The sequence below is a fragment of the Psammomys obesus genome, unplaced genomic scaffold (genome assembly GCF_907164565.1).
Source record: "Psammomys obesus unplaced genomic scaffold, mPsaObe1.curated_primary_1811, whole genome shotgun sequence".
Classification (NCBI taxonomy): domain Eukaryota; kingdom Metazoa; phylum Chordata; class Mammalia; order Rodentia; family Muridae; genus Psammomys; species Psammomys obesus.
Window position 1 is genome coordinate 5,509,281 of NW_026596155.1, and position 22,904 is coordinate 5,532,184.

A 22,904-nucleotide genomic window follows, 5' to 3' on the forward strand; every position below is an offset into this window, starting at 1 on the left:
CTGAAAACCTTCCTAGGCAAACGCACACTCTCTAAGTTGTACTGTTGCCTGAAAGTTCACGCTAGTCGGAAAACTGAAGGGCATCAACCCACAGAAACCCCAAACAGAACCCCATCTCAGATCCTCTGCTCTCCATGTGTATTAATGCCTTTCTGACCTGCTGGCTACTCCTCACAGGCTGCTCTATTCTATATCCTCCAGGCACGCAGAACAGGACTTTCCTCCTCTTATTTCTTTGAGAAAGTCTTTGCATATTTCTCCATTTCCCATCAAGAGCAAAGTCCTCATCAGTCCTCTGCGCTCAAGCCTTGGGATCTCTCAGGGCTTAGCCTCCACTGCGCCTACCTAGGTTATACAGTAGCATATTGAACTATTATATTTCCTGTGTCTGTCTTCTCCCTCCTGCTCTGCAGATTCAGTTCTTAATCATCTTTATCCCAGGGATATGATTTCCTCACTCACTACCCAACCTAACGTTCCCTCACGCCCCCTCACCAGTCCTTCCACAGTTCCCAGCCCAAGGTCAAAGATTCTTTCTTCTCCTCTGAATTATCAAGGTGCTACCTCAGTCTTTGTAACTTAAATCCCTCTTCCTTTTAACTGACCCTGTGTCCTCACATGCTTCTCTCCCTGCCCCCCAAACAAAATATAAAACAAAACAGTGAAAACTAAAAATGCCCACAAGTGGCTAAAAGCTAAAATTCAGGTCTTTCTCATCTTTGTATCTCCCTTGCTGTCTACTAATTACTGAAATTTAAGCCCATTGCTAGTCTCTACTGTTAATTGTGTCATTTGAAATATGCACTTAAGATAGTTGAGTGTGTTTAGCAAATCTACATTTTAATTTCACATTCTCACTAAAAACACCTTAAATTATGTATTTCTCTGGTTTTAGGAAAAAAATCTGGTAGTATAGGCAAAAATAAAGAAGTTTCTAAACTTCCTCTCTGATGAGAATTCTTGAAGTTATTTTTGTCTCACAGAGGTGGTGGCTGTGCTAGTTCATACCATAATTGCCACATCCAGCACCAGTGTCATAATTTAATGAATTCTTTATTACCATATCATCACTTTCTTTCAAAAAATCATCTATCCATTCATTTATTCAGTGAGTACTTACAGAATACTTTGTATACGTGTGTTGTGTATGGGTAAACATGCTCATGAGTGTGTGAATGTATGGTGTTGGTACATGTGTGTAGAGGTGAGAGGACAGGAGCACATGACTTTTTCATCTGCTGCCCACCTTATCGCTTTGAGCCAGGGTCTCTCACTAAACCTGGATCTCAGTAACTGGCTAGAATGACCAGCCAGAGAGATCACCTCAAGCTCTACAATTACAGATTTACTTGCACCCCTATGCCTGGCTACTTCTCTGGGCACCAGGGATCTGAACTTGGGTCCTCATGCTTTCATGGGAAGCATTTTACTGCCTGAGTTCTCTCCCCAGTCCCTTGAGTACCTACTTATCAAATATGTTTTTGAAGTGATCAGTTCTCATGAGCCACTTTTGATGGCAGGGAGGAGAAAGTGGGGGTAGCTAGTACGACTAAGAGAGCTTTCCCCTGTTGAAACTATCCAACCCCATCTCCCTAACTCCTTGATGGAATATGGTTTTTATTATTATTATTATTATTATTATTTATTTATTTATTGGTGAACCCTTGTTATGGTAAGACTCAAAACAAACTGTCTTCTGCTCCTTTTTTTAAAACTAAAAGAAAAAAAAATGCTTCCCCCTCCCATTTGTTCAGATAATGCAGAGGAGTGAGTGCAGAGTGCTTCGACTCAACCCCTCTAGGATAATGTACTGGAAACATTTTGGTGGGTGTGAATCATTCAGACAAGCATTCTTCACTCAAAAATAGAAACTTGTCTTATTTGGTCCAGATGTTATACAGCTGCAGGGAGGTTAAAGCCAGTGGCCCTGTTTTCAATGCAACCAATCTCTTAACTGCATTTGGAATTTCTTAACCCATGAACTTGTATTACTTGTTGTGAAGACCTGCACAATTTTCTTTTTCTGACTGCTTCCACTCACAGACAACTGTGTTTCGTGGGAACTACACTTTAGAATTAATGAGGATACATCTGTTGCGCAAAGGAAACACATCCTGTTTACCACTGTCTCCACCTTTTATTGATTGTGACCTCTTTAATTTGAGGCATCAAGAGTTTCAAAGAGTATCTGAAGAAAAAGAATAGGAAGGATGAGCCTGGTCCTCATGATGTTCTGTAGCACCTGACCTCTCCAAATCTTAGAGGTGTTTTGGAAAAAATTGAAATAAAATGACTATGAGAAACACTAAATGTAATAATGTGATTCTTATAATTTCTAGTTATTAAAACGTATCCTTTATTTTATTTCTTAGTTCCTTGATAAGCTTTTAAGAAGTGTTATGTTGGACTCACGAAATATAGGACACCCGGGCACTTGGAAATGGTGGCTACAGAGTACGTAGGAAGCACACACGCTAATTTAACGCCTAGCTTTGAAACCTAAAGTCTGCACTATTCTCCTTATATTTCGGAAGACGGTGCCAGATCTCCTTGGTTACTGCTTCTCCAAGGAGAAGCTTCTCGAATTGTGAGTCATGGGCCAGCCTATGGACCATGGGCATGGGCACCTATGGACCACCATAGGGCAAGTGGTCCCCTAGAATCACTCACGAAGCTTGTTCTTTCTTGGGCTCAGTTGAGCCCAAATCAAGCTGGTGCGTTTGAAGGACTCTAGAGATGAATGCAACAAAACAACACTACACAAACAAACACAAACCCTCACTTCTATATGTGAGTTTTAACACACAAGAAGGTAAGTGTGAGTCTCTCGAGGCAACGCAGTCAATGAGTAGTGGCCAGAAGTTTGTTTCATGAGAAGGAGGGCACTGTTTCTTTCTTGAATGTTTGACATTAATTTTATCTTTCTGAAAATCAAAGAGATAAAATCAAACTGAAATGCAAACTTTTAAGATGAAGAAATTACTCAGTTATTGCCAGATGTCTCACTGACTTATTCTTGACTCTTGTCAGTCACAAACTTATTGTTTCTCCAAGAGTTAGAAAACTTTTTCTTCAAACTAATTTTTTCTTCTAAAAATATAGGAAACTGAATATTTTGTGTATTGTTGATGAAGTTTGTAAAATCTCCTGATGGATGATTTTGGAAGTGGGATATTTTGGTAAGCATGTTCAAGAAATTGTATGCATCAATTCCTCATGACAGAATCCTTCAAGTACACCTTTAACTAAAACAGAGCCCCAGTCTAGGCCAAGCAGGCTGATATATTGTTCAAGCTCATTTAGACATCTTTTCCACAAAATCATAATAAAGCTTTTAATAATTTGAGATTTTTCCTTAAATATATGACATAGCTTATAAATGAAAACCCCTGTAGAGGAGACTGTTTATTCTGTTTTCTGTACTAACAGCACCTAATCACATCTCAACATTTTACAAAAGAGGCACTGCTAACCAGAGGTGTTTTACCAAACTTACTAATTCTCAGATATTCCTGTTAAGCATAGCCACAGAATTTCCAGTTCCTCATTTCACTAAGGAGAGAGCTGTGGTAAAGAAGGGAGTAGCATTTCCTCTATGGACACAGCATTGGACAGAAGTTCATTAGCTATTTATCCAATATCTCCTTTCTCCTGGTCCAGAACTCATGTTTTTAGTTGGGTCCATGAGCAACAAAAGAAAAAAGTGACATTTCCCAGACATCCAGACAGCTACATAAATCACATCTAGCCACACAGGAGCCATGGAACATGAGAGAACTTGTGTGCAGAAATTTTGGAAAACTTTCTTCGAAGGCATTTTCACATCTGTTTTGCCCATGCCTGGAGACCATTTGGGCTCACACCGGACCATGGATGCCACTGTCTAGTCTCACATGCAGGAGGGAGGTAGTTGCTGTCCAGCTAGAATCTGCTCTTTTGCCTGAATGTGATCACAGTCAACATTATTTCTTGTACAATTTCATTCATTCTTTCTTTGCACCCTTAGTTACTGAGCATGTTGCATTCAGATAGTCTATATTAAATGAATACCAAATGAGTTTTTTACTTTATATCTTTAAAAATTCTAGAAAAAAATTAGAAACTCAACTGTCTATACTTTGCCTTTGTCTTCTCTTTGCCTCTATCCCATGCACATCACATAATTCTTTTGGTTTTCATGCTGGAAAATTATTTTCCTTGTCTTTGAATTTTAGACTGGTGTTGTCATGTGAATGAACAGTACCACCAACAAACCCAAGTCAAAAACCAAGGCAAAAAGAGAAAACTACAAAAGCTGCTCAACACCCAAACAACTCTAGCATGTTGTTATGTAAAGTTTTAACCTTCATCCCTAGACACAGAAGTGATGCTCAGAATCTATGTGATTTCAGCTTTTGAAACTAAATAAGATCTACACAAGTGTCCCTGATAAAATTCAAAGTATCACAGGATATTCTTTTACAATATTTTAATGAAATGTTTTCTAAAGTAATACTTAACAGGCATATATATTTTCCAATTGTTGTTGGTCTTTTGAAAGGGTATCTCTTTGGCAAAGGCTAGTCTAGAGTTCTGTGTACCTCAAACTGGCCTTACTTCATGTCCATCCTCTGCTTCAGTCTCCCAGTTGCTGAGATTGTAGGTAAAGCCCACTTTTCCAGGCCCTTTAGCCACATTTTTCAATGTTAGTCATATATAGAGAAGGGGAAGAATTCTGTACAAAGAAAAGGTGAGCATTTCTTTCCACTGATAAAAACCCCTAGCGAAAAGACTTTACCCCTCCAGGATCAGAGCAGACAGCCTGGCCACCTGCTCTCTAGGTCTGCTCTTAGCAGGGAGAAATCTTCCCAATTAGGTCTTCTTCAAGCCTGCCTAAACTCTTCCTTCTCATAATCTACCAAACTTTGGAGGAATGCTTACCTGCCTGTCTGCCTTCTTTCCTTCCTTCCACCTGCCACATCACTCCTTCCCTCCTTCTTCTTTCTACCTTCCCTTTCAACTTTTCTTTCTTTTCTACTGGTCATATTTCAAAGGAATTGTGTGGCTGAAAACTATAAAACAAACATACAAAACGTCTAAGCCATAAAAGCGTTAACCATTTAAGACATTTTTGACTAGGTAGAAATGCAACATATTTTGAAGAAATATATAAAGTATAAATTATAATTACCTTTGGGTCAACATTGAGAATTTTTCTGTCTCTTTTAAATTTAAAAAGTAAGCCTTCAGGGTTGTCAGCAATCACTTGATAATTTGGACTTGAATTACAAACAGCAATATGACTGTCCCAGTTGTAAAAGCTACAAAAATAAACATTTATAAGTAATTAGGATGTTTAACACATTAAGATGAAACTCACTTTAGAAAATACTTGGTTTGGTTTGTTCTCAAGGATAACCATGGAGAACACATCTGAGATGTGAATTCTAGCAGATACTATGCAGGGTTATTCTCCAATCATTTAGACACATACTTAAAAATGATTTTACATGATTTCCTGGTTTGGACACTGTAAGACTTAGGACTTATTCCAGTATTATATTCACAGGAAGTCAAGGAGAAAATTGATGCAATTTAAGATTATTTGTTCCACTGCAGACTCTTCAGGGTATAAAGAGACTGTTTAGTGGAAGGAAGGGCAGACGAAGTCACCTCTTTCCATTCAAAACAAGTTCATGTTGATTTATTTCTTCCAGGATCTCTACTTCAATTCATTTCCCAGGGAGTGGAGGGACTTACGTTTGAGTGGTTATTATAGGGCAAGCATGTTTTGCTGTATTCTAAGAAGATCTCCACATTGCTCTCATTTCAGAGATGGCCAGGAACTTGGCAAGGTGACCAGCATAGCAAAAGTATTGAAAGTCATGTGTCATATAAACAATATTTCAGCTCGAAACTGTGCTTCATAGCACACATATGCTCTTTCAACTAGTCTACTGTTCTAGCATTTTATCTTTAAGAGGATTCTATGGAGGATACTTAGCTTTTTCCATGTGTTGTTTTTACTTGTCAAAGCTGAATATAATACTGTCCTTCAGACTGAACGAACCCTCAGTATATTTTCTTTAATTTCTCTTATTCTTATCAAAACATTTCTAGGTTATCTCCACGAATAGTCCTTGGTTGGAGTATGAGTCTCTGGGAAGTTCCCTGTGTTCAAGTTATCTTGTTCTGTTGCTCTCCTTGTGGAGTTCCCGTCCCCTCCTAGAACCCCTGCACAGATGTAGCCCATGGCAGTTCAGTGTCCAAGTGGGTTACATAGTAATGGGAAGAGGGACTGCCTCTGACATAATCTGATTGGCCTGCTTGTTGATCACCTTCCCCTGAGGGGGGACGAGCCTTACCAGGCCACAGTAGAGGACAATGCAGCCACTTTTGATGAGAACTGATGGACTAAGATCAGAAAGGAGAGAAGAACCTCCCCTATTAGTGGACTTGGGGAGTGGCATGCATGCAGAAAGGAGAGGGAGGGTGGGATCGGGAGGGGAGGGGGGAGGGGCTTATGGGGGGATACAAAATGAATAAAGTGTAATTAATAAAAAAATAAAAAAAAACATTTCTAATATTATACTTGCTTTTAAAATGACAAAGATCAAGGTTAGTGTGTATATAATTTACAGACCTATCTTTTTTCAGATATTTGTAATATGCATTTTTAAATTAAAAAAGATTATTTTTGTGTGAGTCCAGGTGTCAGATCCCTTGGACTTGGAGTTACAGGTAGTTGTGAGCTGTCTGAGTGACTGTTGGGAAGATAAATAGGATCCTTTAGAAAAGCACTACATACCCTTCACTATTGAGCCATCACTACAGGCCTTGTAGTGTGTGTTTGTAATTATTTTCCCTGGATTCTACTTCTGGATTGTTTGGCCTGATACTCCTTCTCCTTCCGAAAGAGATTAAATCTCTCTGAATTGTTACATAGTTTGGGGGCCTCAGTGTTACCTATCATCTTTGTGTTACAATCTGAAAGTACAGTAACTTACTATGGTGGTCTAGATGAAATTGTCCCCCTTAAAGGAACAGAATGGCATTATTGAAGGTGTGGCCTTGTTGGAGGAAGAATGTCACTGGAGGTGGGCTTTGAGGTTTCCAGTGCTCTAACCAGGCTCAGTAACACTTTCTCTTCCTGCTGTCCGGAGATCCAGATGTAGAACTGTAAGCTACTTCTCTAGTACCATGTCTGCCTGCATGCTACCATGATTCCCAGCATGATGATAATGGACTAAGCCTCTGAACTGTAAGCCTGTCCCAGTTAAATGTTTTCCTTTATGAGAGAGTTGCCATGGTCTAATGTTTTTTTTTTTGTTGTTGTTGTTGGTTTTTTTTTTTTTTTTTTTTTGTTTTTTTTTGTTGTTGTTTTTTAATGAAAGTTGGCATGGTTTCTTTACAGCAGTGGAAATCCTAACTAAGACACTCATCAATACTCAGAACTGATTGCACAAATCTTGGGCTTTTGTCACTCGGAAGGTAGATCTTGATGAGAACCGCTACTCTTTCTGAGGCAGAGTGAGAAAAAGTGGCTTCCAACCATCGCTGTGCTTTTTCAGCCAGTTCTTTAGAAAGCACCAGGAAGCTCTGTAGAATTTGGGCACCGTACCTTTTTTCCCACCGTTCAGCTACTACTCAGGAATGATGCTCAAATAACAGGCACAGTTTCCAGTAGGACAAGAACAGATGAGGAGAAGCCAGGTTCTGGGGGATTTAGTGGCAAAAGCATAGCAATGTCCTGGCAGCTAGTTTTTTGTTTTTCTCAGTTTCACTTGAAGAAAGAAGATAATTTGACCTCACCTTATTGACTTTCAGTTATGAGATCGCTAGATTAGAATGGGGGACATGATGTGACTTTCACCTTGACATATGTGTCTAAATAATTCTTTATGAGATATAAAGATACAGATAATCCCAGCATGGCTCCTGAGTCATAACTATGCTTATAATGGTGTGCTTTAGATCGTACATTCCTATCTTGTTGCTCAGACCTCAGGTTAAGCCTTCCGGAACTTAGTCAGATTTCATTAAAAACACTTGTCATATAAAAATTGGGTTTGTATACTGCACGGTGCTTTTGAAGAAGCCATTGTTTGTCAATACTTTTTCCTTCCTAAGTAGCTTCATTTTTCTGCCAGTTTTCATAGCTAATGTTTACCATTTAATAAAGAGAATTACTTAAGAACAACTGCCGGATTCTGGTGTAAGTCTAACGAATCACCTCATTTTTTTCCACCAATCCTTGGAGGCAGGTACGTATAGAACTGACAAGAAAATGGAACCTGTCAGGTTTTAACAGTCCAGCCTGTTGCTCAAATGCTCCGCCTCTTCTTCCTGAACAGGCTTCAGGCCTTGGGAAGCTCTCCCACTGAGGATAGCCAGTTATTGACATACAGATGTTTAATTTCTTCATGGGCAACTATTCAGACTATAATCCAACTCTTCCTTCCCGTGCAACCCCACGCTAGAGAGTTAGCCAGCGGGGCATGCGCAGAAGTTACGTTTGCTACCTTTCATCAGTACCCATACAACCAGTATCCTTCCAACCAGCTGAAATACAGATGACAGGAAGCCAGGTGATGAAGATGAGTGGAATTTAATGAAACACGAGGGCTAAAGAATTGAGCTGGCCAGGAAGGCACTAGCACAAGCGGTTTATCGTGGCCTCTATGTTTGAAAATGGAAAAAAAGGGAAATCATATATTATCTGTAGCTCCAACAGAAATGTGGGTACATGTTTATCATTGTGAACTCAATCCTTCTCCATGCAACGATTTTTGATGCTTCTTTTATCATAAAAATTAAAAAATAATGTGTATTTCCAAGCTTTTCATGTTCCACTCATACCAATATAAGGCAGTGCTTAGTAAAAATTTGTATAATATTTAATGTTTGATGAATCAAACTTTACACCATTGTGAATCTTAAAAAAATAATCTAGTTTTCCTTCCTAATTTTTTGATAATTTGAAATTGATTGTATAATCTGCTGCTCCATGATTTCAGTTTCTAATATCAGTACATCTAACCTTTTCTGCCTGCAACAAAGCCTAGAGGATGAACCAGAGGGAAGTAGTTGGATGAACGGCCCATCTGGGAAGAATTAAAATTTCAGGTTATTCTCTGAAGTTTTATATATTATTGTTCTATACAATTTGCTCTATCTTCAAGATGATATATATTATTTAAGGGTATGTATTCTTAGGTAAATATTTATTTTAGATACAGCTATTCGGAAATACTTTTCTCATTAGTTATATTTTCTCTCATTTGATTCTTTGGGTTCCTGATGATGGCGACACTAACAATGATATAACATCCTTATTTTGAGAGTGAGTCTCCTGAAATTTTCAAATGTTCTTGACAAGGAATCTAGAAAAACAATTGCGTAAGGTAAAAGTTCCAACTTATAGTTAGAATAATAACACATTAAATTTTATTGAATAATGTTCAAGTTTTGCTGATTTTTCTGTTTAATGAATCATTGTAACAATTTTAACTTTTCTGCTTGCAAATATTATGTATTGTAAAAATTTGTTTTATTTTAAATTAAATCAAATTACATAATTTATTTTAAATTATAAATTATATATTTTCCCTCCCTCTTGTCCCTCCCGAGTCCACTCCAGCTCCCTCTCTCTCAAATTTATAGTCTCTTTTTTCTCGGTATTATTGTTACATATGTTGAATATATATGAATTCATAAATAAATACAGCCCTCTGAGTCAATTTAATGTTTCTTGTGTGTATATGTCCTTAGGGATGACCACTTGATATGGGATAACCAATTATGGGTCTCATTCTTAGGAAAGACAAGTTTGATAATTTTAATTTTGAAAAAAAAAGCTCTTAATGTTATTAATTTTACTCTTATTCTTATATCTAACACGTTACTTTTTCCAGATGAACAGTTTAAGGTAATCTTTTTAATAAAAATCTGGGATAGGAAAAAAAAATTGTCAATGATTTTAGGCATCTGGTACCATACTTCTTGAGGGAAAAGACAGTATATGATTAGATGTTGACAAAAAAGGAGATACAAATTTGGAAACAACATCCAGATATTTTTAGATTCATAAGGTCATTAAATACAAGGCTTGAGATGGCTCAGCCGGCTAACAGCACTGGTTACACTTTGAGAGCACCCATGTTTGATCCCTAGCCCCCACATCATCTCAAAACTGCCTGTAACTCTAGTTTCAGGGGATCCAGTTCTCTCTTCTGGCCTCCATGGGCATCAGACATAACACGACACACATACATACATGCAAGCAAAACACCAATATATATGAAGAAATCTAAATTAAACCAAACTAAAATATTCTTTAACAGTGCTAATTAGTACACAGCACATCCCCATCAGGCCCTCGAGTCAATATGTCTCTATGAACGAAAACGGGTTTTGTCAATACAGTGACTTCACACATAAAATCCTGGGACTCTGTGTTCTTTCTGATCATTCTGATATATATTCTGAATTACTTGCATAACTATCTTATTAATGATGATTTAGGCACAAGCCCTCAGCACTCATCCATGTATTCAGTACTCTTCTGTCCTTGTCCTGGGGCCAGGTTAAAATAATTTAATTAAGTCTTTTCTTGATTGAAACACAGGGGGGAGAGACTAAATAAGCTAAATTCTTGAGTAGGTTAGATCCTCTGCTCCGTGGTTAAATGCAATATTGAAATCGATTGAATTTACAGCTTAATTCCAGACTTCTAGAATTTTGCAGCTTATATACTCTAGGGTCTACTGTCCAATTAAGAAGGAAGATGATCGATGAATACATGAAGGATAGAAAATGAAGAGAAAGAGTCCTTTCCCAGCATTAGACAATAGAGGACATGTGTGAACACCACGCAAGTTTTGTAGAAGAGTCAAGAGTACAAGCATTCTTGCTGTCCAAAGTCAGGGGCTAGGAGATTTTGCAGTGAGGATTATAGTAAGGATTCATACATCACACACCAGGTTGAAAAGAAGGTGAAAGGGCATTTTAAACAAAGAAACCATATGAAAAGTCATTGGCACATGAAACATGACAACACTTTCATGAAAACTGAATTTTAGTTATTTGGGCCATCTAAGACACACACACACACACACACACACACACACACAATGTTAGGGAAGACAATGCTGGGGGCAAACGCCACAGTGTCCCTTATATGATGAAGTGAGGCAATGACTGAGCTACTTCTAGAAGAGAGCCATGAAAAAGGATTGTAGCAATGAAGCAACTTGCTCAACGCGTAGATTTAGAAAGAAGAACTTAGAAGCAGTGTGGTTCATTACTTTGAGAGCAAGCAAAACTGGTTAAGGCAGTCTTGAATTATACATGAAGCTGAAAACAAAGGACCGGGTTTGAAAAGGTTCACACCGGCTCATGGATGGACATACTGGTTATGTGAGTGACAAGGACAAGAGTCTAGGTTTACTTTGATATTTCTGATTGAATCTCTAAGAGATGGAATCATTTACTTGAATATAAAACACAGGAGAAAGAACTGCTTGCAGGTTCAGTTCACTTCTGAACAGACTGAACTTTGAAATCTCTGGAAAACACCCAAGAAAATGAAAGTAGAGAGCCTGGGTTTGCTGTTTACTCTTCTGTTTCTGACACTTCCTCCAAGCTAACACCTGGCAGAATGTATATTCCAAATGCATATCAATTTCATAAACATAGTGCATGAATTTTAGAAGCGTTAGGATGTTTCTGTGATGAAATAATATATAAGAAGTATCTGTGATATCAATACAAGTATTAAATTCGAATGTGGGCAAGACATAGCCAAAGTATGCAATAAAGGATGAAATCTGAGAACATAAACGTTATAAAGAATAAAGAGGAAGTAGAAAAGAATAGTAAAATGTAGTATTTTGATGCAGAAATAACCTGAAACTAAGAATAACAATCATAGACTTCTGACAAAAGAATGAAAGAGAAGAGAGATGAGGAAGGAAGAAATGGAGGGAGGGAGGAAGAGAGGCAGGAAGGGATATGAAAAAGGCATACTTTAAAAAGGACTACAATAAGGTTGGAAGTTTCATTGTCAGTGGCAGAATACTGCTTATCAAGCTGGGTTTCCAGCACTACAAAACAAACAATAACCAATCAAGCAAACACATCAACAAACAAAATGGTGAGAAATTTGCAAATTAGATGAAGTATGAACAACAAATAAAAACTGATAATTTGAAGGCTGTTATAGCGAGATGATTTTTTTTTTGTGAACTTCACATTTTATTCAGCAATTAAAACCAAAATTGGAGTATGCACCCAAGTTGTGTCAAAGACCCAACCAAAGACCAACAGTGTGAAATTCTTTTTTTTGTGATTCTTTAAATTCTTTATTAATTACACTTTATTCACTTTGCATCCCCCCTGTGGTTCCCTCCCTCCTCCTGTCCCAATAACTCCCTTCCTCCACCCTCTGCATGCATGCCCCTCCCCAAGTGTACTGATAGGGGAGGTCTTCTTTTCCTTCCTTCTGATCCTAGTCAATTAGGTCTCATCAGGAGTGGCTGCATTGTCTTTTTCTGTGGCCTGGTAATGCTGCTTCCCCCTCAGGGGGAGGTAATTAAGGAGCAGGCCAATCAGTTCATGTCAGAGACAGTCCCTGTTCCTATTACAATGGAACCCACTTGGATACTGAGCTGCCATGGGCTACATCTGTGCAGGGGTCTTAGGTTACCTCCATGCATGGTCCTTGGTTGGAGTATCAGTCTCAGGAAAGACCCTTGTGCTCAGATTTTTTGGTTCTATTGCTCTCCTTGTGGAGTTCCTGTCCTCTGGAAAAGATCATCCTGAATGAGCTATCCCAGAAGCAGAAAGATGCACAAGGTATATACTCAATCATATAGACATATAATATAGGATAAACCTACTAAAATCTGTACACCTAAAGAAACTAATCAAGAGGGAGGACTCTTGCTAAAATGCTCAATTCCTATTTAGAAAGGCAAAGAGGATGGACATCAGAAGAAGGAGAAAAGAGGGAACAAGTCAGGAGCCTGACACAGAGGACCTCTGAAAGGCTCTGCCCTGCAGACTATCAATGCAGATGCTGAGACTTATGGGCAACCTTTGGGCAGAGTGAAGGGAATCTTATGAAAGAAAGTGAGATCAGTTTTAATGATATGAGAAAAGTCAGACGATAGAGAGTTAGAGGGAAGATGAGAAAGGATTAATGAATAAGAATAATTTCTTTAAGAACATACATGTGAAACAAATAGGAAACTAAGGATAACACTTCGGAATGATCTGAAATGAAGGAACAGGTTTGTTTTTTCCTAAGACAGAATAATAAGGATCAGGTTCCATGACGGAAGAATAATGTAAAGAAACTAGGGATCCAAAAAGACAATAACCATGAAAAAGTCCTTGCCATAGAAAAGTATAGGAATTCATACATCTAACATTTAAAAGTGCTATGCCACTAGTTTTAAGTTTTGCTCTTTCACTTTGAGATAATTATATCATCTCTCCCTCCCCCTCTTGGAGACTGTTACAGAAACCCACAATCTATCAAAATCCAGAGTTGTGGATCCCAGTTCAAATGGATATATCTACAAAATATTCCCGTAGCTACAGCCCAGGGAATATTGTGGAAGATGAGGCAGAAAGACTGTATGAGGGAGTGGATGAGGGAGTTTGCTGTGAAATTGTTGTAGTAATGTCAGAAGCTCTGCCACTCCTTTATGTATGTAAATAGTTATAATTAGAACAGTGCGTATTTCTATTACTAGTCTTACTACATAGCTGGATTTGAAAGAGGACAGTAAAATTCCAAGTTCAGATATCCAGTGTACACTAGAAGAGTCGCACACTCAGGCTAAAGACTCTAAGCCAAATGCTTAGTTGCCATTATTTGGTTACTTTTTAAAAATTTTTTTATTTAACTTTTATTAATTACACTTTATTCATTTTGTATTCCCCCATAAGCTCCTCCTTCCTCCCCTCCCGGTCCCATCCTCACCCCCTTTCTGTGACTTTTAATTGGTACATAGTAATTTTTATTAGTTTATCTACACTATTGCCTTTACCTTACTTGGCTCATGGCTTAACATTTTTCTTCTGCATAATCATTTCCTAATGCCATTACTTATTTCTAATTCACAAACCACTTGCTAACAACCATAACTTTTTCTATCCATTGGCTCTCTTTATACTGAGAATACTAGTTATAGACTGGTTCAAATAGCTTCATTTTTGGTGTATTCTCCATTAAAATTCCAATACAATTCTTCACACATATCCAAAATCACAATCTTCAGCTTCATGTAAGACAATCCTGAATGAATAAAAGAGCTGCTCAAAGTAGCATCATCCCAGTATTCAAGTAATACTACAGATAAATAGTAAGAAAAATGATCAGCACTGGAATAAAAACAGACATGTTGATCAATGGAACTGAACTGAAGACTCTCAGATAATTTCACACATGTATGGACACCCAATTTTTGACAAGAAGCAAAAAAAAATGCACACTGGAGAAAAAACAATCTTCAACAAATGGTGTGTGTCAAACTGAATGGCAGCACGTAGAAGAATCTAAAGAATCCACAGAACTCAACTTCGGATAAATCAAGGGCCTCATCACAAAACCAGATACATTGGCCCTGGCAGAAGAGAAAGTGGGGAAAGGCCTTGAACTCATTGTAGGGGGAAAGACTTTCTGAACAAGCGCAGTCTTTAAGATCAACGAGTAATCAGTGGGACCTTCTGACACTGACAAGCTTCTCTATGGCAAAAAAAAAGCACCATTTGGACACAGCAGCAGCCTACAGAATGGGAAAATATCTTTATCAATTACATAACTGATAGAAAGTTAGAATTTAAAATATATAAAGAACTAAAGAAATTGAAAGTCAAGAAAACGAATAACCCAATCATTAATGAGGTACAGAACTAAGCAGAGATTTCTCAAAAGATGAAACACAAATGGCTGAGAAACACTTAGAAATGTTCAACATTCGAAGTCATCATTAGTCAGAATGGCTAAGATCGATAAAACAAAGGACGACTCATGCTTCGGATGGGGAGTACGGGGAGCACTCATCCATTGCTGGTGAGAGTAAACTTTTACAGCCACTATAAAAACTGAAAACTTCTGTAAGGCAAAGGACACCATAAACTGGACAATGCTGCAGCCTAAAGAATGGGATTAGTTTTGTTTTGTTTTGTTTTACAAACTCCACTTCTGAGAGAGGACTAATATGTAAAATATATAAATAACTCAAGAAACTAGACATCAAAAAACTAAATAACCACATTAAAAATGAGAAATACATCTAAACAGAATTCTCAATACAAGAATCTCAAATGTCTGAGAAACACTTAAGGAATGTCTTTGCCTATCAGGAATATGCAAATCAAAACTATTTTGAGACTCCATCTTATACCTGTCAGAATGGCTAAGGTCAAAAACACCAATGACAGCTTACACTGGCAAGGATGTGGAGCAAGGGGAACCCTCCTCCATTGCTGGTGGCAGTACAGACTTGTACAGCCACTGTAAAAATCAATGTGATGGTTCTTCAGAAAACTGGAAACCGTTCTATGAAACACTGAGCTTTACCACTCTTGGACATATACCCAAAGGAACACTCCAACTTATTTCAGGAACACTTGCTCACCCATGTTCATCTTCATCGAGTCTTCAATCATAATAGCCTGACACTGGAAACATTCTAGATGTCCATCAACAGAACAGATGAGGAAAATGTGATACATTTACACATTGGACTACTCCTCAGCTGTTAAAAAATGACATCATGAAATTTGCAGCCAAATGGATGGAACTAGAAAAGTCAACATGAGTGATGTAACCCAGATTAATATTGTATATATTCACTTAGAAGGGGTTATTAGCTGTTAGGAAAATTGTACCCAAGCTACACGGTATAGATACAGAGAAGTTAGGTAAACAGGAAGGTTCTAATGGAGATATGGGGATATCCCTGGGATGGGGAAATAGAATAGATTTTATGGGAGGACTAGGGGCAAGTGGGGACAGGAACAAGGATAGGATCAGATTGGTGGAGAGATGAGGTGAAGGGAGAGTTATGGGGAGATATGGCTGAAATTGATAGGAGATTTTGTGGTCATTTCCAAGGACCACACCCATACAATTGAGCGGCGAGAAGTATAACTGGTGCCTACATGGAGCCCTCGCCCCTACATTCTAGTCTCTTTGGTGTGGGAAGGTACTCTGCAGGCTAATGGAAAAAGAAACATGGACACTAATCTAGCCACAATACCTTTCACCTATAATCTATCCTGCCTGCAGATTTTGCTAGGACAAATGTGGCACAGAATGTGTAGGAGCAGCCAATCAATGTCTAATTTTCTCCAAGGCCCACTCTATACGAAGGAACTCATACCTGACTCTGCTTGGGCTACGAGATGAGATAGCCCAGAGACCTAGGTAAAAACCAAACACTACTGGTCTAAAAATCTTCAATACCCGGATGTCCCTCTACAGAGGAATGGATACAGAAATTGTGGTACATTTACACAATGGAATAATACTCAGCAATTAAAAACAGGGAAATCATGAAATTTGCAGGCAAATGGTGGGAACTAGAAAATATCATCCTGAGTGAGGAATCCCAGAAGCAGAAAGACCCACATGGTGTATACTCACTTATAAGTGGATATTAGACATATAATGTAGGGTAAACATACTAAAATCTGTACACCTAAAGAAGCTAAGCAAGAAGGAGGACCCTGGGTAAAATGGTAAATCCTCACTCAGAAAGGCAAATAGGATAGACCTCAGAAGACAGAGAAAACAGGACAGGACTCTACCACAGAAATCCTCTGAAAGACTTTACCCAGCAGGGTATTAAAGCAGATGCTGAGACTCATAGCCAAACTTTGGGCAGAGTGCAGGGAATCTTATGAAAAAAGGAGATAGAAAGACATGGAGGGGACAAGAGCACCACAAACAGAGCAACAGAACCAGAAAATCTGGGCACAGGGGTCTTTTCTGAGACTAATACTCCAGCCAAGGACCATGCATGAAGATAACCTAGAACCCCTGCACAGATGTAGTCCATGGCAGCTCAGTCTCCAAGTGGGTTCCCTAGCAAGGGGTAGAGGGGCTGTCTCTGACATAACTGAGTGGCTGGCTCTTTGCTCACTTCTCCCTGAGGGAGGAGCAGCCTTACCAGGCCACAGAGGAAGAAAATGCAACCACTCCTAATGAGACCTGATAGGCTAGGGTTAGATGGAAGGGGAGGAGGACCTCCCCTATCAGTGAACTGGGAGAAGGACATGGAAGGATAAGAGGGAGGGAGGGTGGGAATCAGAGGGAATGGGAAAGGGAGTTACAGCTGGGATACAAAGTGAATAAATTGTAATAAATAAAAAAATTAAAAATTCAATAAAATAATTCTTAATGACATTCTGCTCTACTTACAGATCAGTGACTTATCCAATCATTATCAGAGAGGCTTCTGCTGGAGCAGGTGGGAACAGATTCAGAGACCCTGAACCAAACATTATCCAGGAAACAAAGTCAAAATTGCACATGTCTCCATCAAAACCCTCCCCTGAGAGCTCATGGAATCCTGAAGAGGAGGGGCTGGAAAGATTGTAAGAACCATCGAAAATGGCACATCAGGAAAACAAAACCCTCTGAATCAACTAAACAAGGTGCATATGAGCTCACAGAGACAGAAGCAGCAAGCACCGGCCCTACCCAGGTCTGAATCAAGTCCTCTGTGTATACATTATAGCTATTAGCTTGGTATTTTTATGGGACTCCTGACATGAAAATTAGTGGGTCTCTGACTCTATTACCTGCTCTTGGGGCTCTTTCCTTCCTGTCGGATTGTCTTATTTATTTTGATATGATGGTTTTACTTCACATTTTTATATTTTATTTTGTCATGTTTAGTTTTTATATCTTAGAAGCCTGTTCTTTTCTAATGGGAGACAGAAGGGGTGTGGATCTGGAGTGAAGGTGGGGAGGATTTGGAAGAAGTAGAGGAAGAAGAAACTATACTCAGGATATATTATCTGAGAATAGAATGTATTTTTAATAAAAGAAAAAAGGAAAAGAAAACAATAATAAAAAGAGAAAAAATATGGAAACTTAAGAAGCATCCTAAAATACATACAGGTATGAAAGGAATCTGTAGCGTAATTAAATAATAGGGGTGACAATGCCCTCACTAGTCATCTTATGCCACCAAGTAAAGCCTCCAGTGGAAGAGTTGTTTGCTAAAAGGGCCCCATGAAAGCCTTGAAACACCACAGGCTACTGCCAAGAGTGTTGTTTGCTTTCCATAAACTGATGTTAAGGTCCTATTGAACTCAATACTTATCTCCTTGTTTGTGTGTACTTTTGGGGATGGAGTCTAACTATGTAGCCAAGGCTGGCCTTGAGCTCTTCTTAAATTTTATTTTATTCATTATTATTGAGTGTATATGAGTATGTGTGTACGTGTTCACACCTGTGCAAGAGTTTGACCGTGTAGGTCAGAGTAGATGCCTTTGTGTGTTTACATGGGGCCTGGGGAACCACACTTAGGTCTTCAGGAGTACACAGCAAGTACCTTTACCTGCTGAGCCATTTCACCACCCTAAGGCTGTTTTCATTTTTTGTTGGTTTGTTTTTGTTTTGTTTTTAAATAAATGAATGTAGTTGTACTGGGCCTTTGTGAGGAAGCCGGCTTAAAATATGTATAATGTCTTTTCAACAAGTCACATGGGAACATAACAAATATTCTTGCAAAATTATCTGCTTATCATTTCTTATACCTGAGGAATCCTGATATCAGTGGAGACATTTTAAAGAAAGCACAGAGAATCACAGTTTTGGACCACCGAGGGGAGTTCCAAAGGTATCCAGAATACCTCACTTGCCTTAATTTTGTTTATTTTCTTAAAAATGACATATTTGAGAAAATTACAAAAGCACCCAATGGTGAGCATCAGTGAAGATTTTCAGAATTTCCAGCTTAGCTTGATTATAGTGATTATTTCAAAGTTTGTGCATATACTTCATAGGTGTACATCTAAAATACATACAATGTTATAATGCATAAAAGTCAGAATATTTCCTATAACTCCTGAGGATACTGAAATGTCACATTACTGTCTCTTTTTTTTCCCTCTGTGTGGACAGTCTGCAAGCTGGGCAACCTTATTATTTTATTGCCCAAACTTGGACCTTTTATGAGACTGAAATAGGCTGTTACTAATAATGGCACCAGTAGCGTGAAAGCAAGCCCCTAGACCATCCCACACCAAGCAGTGATGTGTGGCTGCCACCCATACAAATCTTTTCAACGTTGCTGATTTACAGTTAATTTCCCAATGTTTACGTAAACGACTTCCAAAATTTTGTCACACATTTGCCAAAGTATGATAAAGATGTTTAAGCAATGTTAAAACGTGTTTTCTTATGGCTAATCCTTTTTATTTTATTTTATTGCTGTGGAAAAATCATATTACATAAAATTGCAGTTGTGGTACAGAGACATAAAATTTAATCTAGAATAATAAATATTCCAGCTCTCCCTCCTTATTTAAAAAATAATATCAAAGTAGTAAAATATTTTATTATAAAACTTTTCTGAAATATATTCCATGAAAAATATTTGTTTGATCTATTATTTTGCTTGGTAAGAACATGAAATTTAAAGTTTAGTGTTTTATATGAGGTAACTTGGCCTCTACTCATAGCTATATATTGTGTCCTTAATTTCAATCAGCTGTTTAATAAATGCATATTCCAGTTTGAAAAATATAATCATTATTGAAAAATCTACTGTAAACATTAGAAGAATATGTGTGAACATAAAAATTTCCAGGGACAGATACTCTCAGAAGGGTCATTTACTTTATTCAATACGATTTTGAGCATCTGCTCTGTGGCAGGAACGGTCCTGGGTGCATAATAATAAAAGCAAACAGTTCTTGTTCAAGGAATTCATAGACTGTGAAGGAGTAAAAAATTACTGAAGATTATAATATAGTGTGGAAAAAACCGAAAGAAAATTGTGTCAGTATTTGTAGAGTACAATAGTTAAAACACCAAACCCTCGGCAGAGTGCAGGGAATCATATGAAAGAAGGGAAGTTAGTATGATATGGAAAGGATAGGAGCTCTACAAGGACCAAATATATCTGGGCACAGGGTCTTTTCTGAGACTGACACTCAACCAAGGACCATCTGTGGATATAACCTAGAACTTCTGCTCGGATGTGGCCTGTGGTAGCTCAGTAACCAAGTAGTTTTCCAAAGTAAGGGGAACACAGACTATTTCTAACAGGATCTCAAGGGCAGGCTGTTTGACACCCCACCCCAGGGGAGGAGCAGTCTGTTAGGCCACAGAGGAAGACTTTGCAGCCAGCCCTGAAGATACCTGATAAAACAGGGTCAGATGAAAGGGGAGGAGGTCCTCCCCTATCAGGGGCCTTGGAAAGGGGCAGGGAGGAGACCAGGGAGGGAGTGTGGGGTTGGGGAGGGAATGAGGGAGCGGGATACAGCTGGGACACAGAGTTAACAAAATGTAACTAAAAAGAAAAATAAAATTAAAAAAAAAACACAATAGTTAAAATGATATTTTATGGTAAAACCTATTTCTAATCCAGTTTTTTTTTTTTGTTTTGTTTTGTTTTGTTTTTTCCGAAAAGCTGCAGGACCATAAATTTTAGACAGAAAGGACAATGAAAGTTAGGTAAGAAAAGGAGTAGAAAATGCACGTCGATCAGTATTGATCATGATGGGAACAGTACCCTCCACGCTGAGGCAGAAGGTAGCCTGCTGTGAGCTGAATCAAGGGTAAAATCTGGTTCTTAATTTCCTCCTGCTGTAACAGAATTTTGACTGGGAGGGCCTTGCTTTCGGTGTGCTCAGAATGAAGACAGCAAGGAGAGCTGGTGGGCCGGCTGTCTATCATTTTTAAGGCAGATAAACAGAAAGAAGACTTGAATACCAAGACTTCATTGGGAGCCACCATTCCAAATTCTCATCCAGGTAAGCTGGCAGGTGGAGCTCACCTGCTTGCTCCCATATCATGGACTTTGAACAAAAATCGTGGTGCCAATACACATGGGGGCTGGATGCTGAGGAAGGGTGAATGAACTATGATCAGGGACAACTCGCCATTGAAGGCCACCAGGATTGAGAATAATGCACTCTGGTTTGTAGGTTTCTCGGGCCTCCTCCACAGCATTCCTTTCTTTATAAAGCTGGAGATTGAGATGAAAAATTCTGCACCTTCCTCCATACTCCTCATCCTCAAGCTGGCTCCCTCACTGGGCCTGTGGTAGGATGTCTGGAATGTTTTCTTGCTATCTCCAAACAACGGGGAAAAGAAGAATGGAAACAGAAGACGTTCCCATTGCCAGACATCATCAGAGCTGGGCTGCAGATTTAGGAGTTATGAAAGATCTTTAAATGGTGCCACTGGAAAGTGTTAGGGACATCCTGGACTACTTCCCAGCTGCAATCAGAGATTGAGAACTGCAAGTTCAACTAAGAGTGCCAGCACTTAGTTCTATAATAATTGAGTTATGTGGCCATATATGGTCAAACTACTAAATCAGAAGGCTTGCTGAGAGCAGAACCCTAGCAGGGGGTAATGCCAGGATGAACAGGTGTCACAGACAGTCAGATGTAGTGTGAATGTGAAATGCCCTTGATAGGCTCCTGAATTTAAGCCTTTGGTCCAATTGTATACCCTTCGGGAGGTGGAGCCTTGGTAGTGGGCATGGAATACTGGGGGCAGGATTTAATGTTTTATAACATGGCCTCACTTTCCTTCTCCCTTCTGCTTCCTGACTCCAGAAGTCATGTGAGCAGCTATCTCAGCTCCTGCTGCCACACCCTCCCTGCCATTATGACAGCAAACTGCTCTTAAACATTGAACCACAGTAATCTTCTTACTTGAATTGCTTTGTCAGCTCTTTCTGTCACAGTAAAGAGACATGATCAGTGTATCGTATCTCATTATCATTTTCCTGACACTGTTACAGAATGCTGCTAGCAATTTATGAGAAACTCCCACTTATATACTCTTGTTTAATATATACGCAGAGCATGAGAGGCAAGATATGTACTTATGCTTATAATAATAATGAACTTAGACTTATTATAATTTTTGGTTACAGAAGAAAGCAGTGAAGTTACAGAAGAGACTGGATACTTCAGGAGAAATGAAAGCTATGAGTGGTCCAGCCTACAATGGTAAGATGCATACTGTTTTTTCTTATTGCTCTTCACTAATCATTATTGCATATCAGTTGCATTAAAGTGGCCCAAAGCTTTCTTGTGGAAGCTGTAAACACTTTTCTCACAGAGTTACCCAGAGTTACCCACAGGGGAAAGAAAGCAGGGCACTAGTCTGAAAGAAAAGGTCTTGAGGCAATTGTCCCTCCACTGTTGAGAAGGCAGTCCCAGGAAAACAGGTATTTCAGCCCAGGGAGGATACAGGATGACCTCTTTTGAAATCTAGGCTTAAACTACCACATGTCTTAAAGCAATATTGGAAAATTTTGACATTTGATTGGTCCACCAGAGCAGCTGAGCATGTACTTGGGATATTAAATTTAACACAAATTTCTTTGCTAAGCTAGAGTGGTGAGTCAGACAGTCTCTTTATGTTCCAAATCCCACCTTACTTTGGGGAGATCATTAGCATGTTACTAGAAGAGAAAATTCTCATAAGAGCAATTGCTTATGCAGGTACTAGGGCCATTGGCTGGTTGAGGCAGTTCTCTCTCTTGTGAAGGGGTTTTACAAATACACATGTTCCTCATGACAGTTTTGCCAGTTTCTCAGACACCACTGCTCTCCCTCCTCCTAATCTGCAGAGCCAACATTTAAGTTCCAATAAAGAAAAAAAAAAGTGAAACAAATAAGAATGCATGGAAGTTCTCTGGTTTTAAGTCCTC

At 38.8% G+C, this 22,904-nt stretch overlaps 1 protein-coding gene across 2 annotated transcripts in view; it reads right to left on the reverse strand.

Moving 5' to 3' along the window:
• Positions 1-22,904, reverse strand: part of Cfap299 (cilia and flagella associated protein 299) — a 555,552-nt gene that overhangs the window by 12,166 nt on the left and 520,482 nt on the right. The window contains exon 5 of one of the 2 annotated variants that reach the window (XM_055594486.1): positions 5,171-5,300. The exons of the other annotated variant lie outside the window; for it this stretch is intronic. Within the exon in view, the coding sequence (XP_055450461.1) occupies positions 5,171-5,300 (130 nt within the window). The remainder of the gene's footprint in view (positions 1-5,170; positions 5,301-22,904) is intronic. 2 annotated transcript variants of the gene reach the window in all.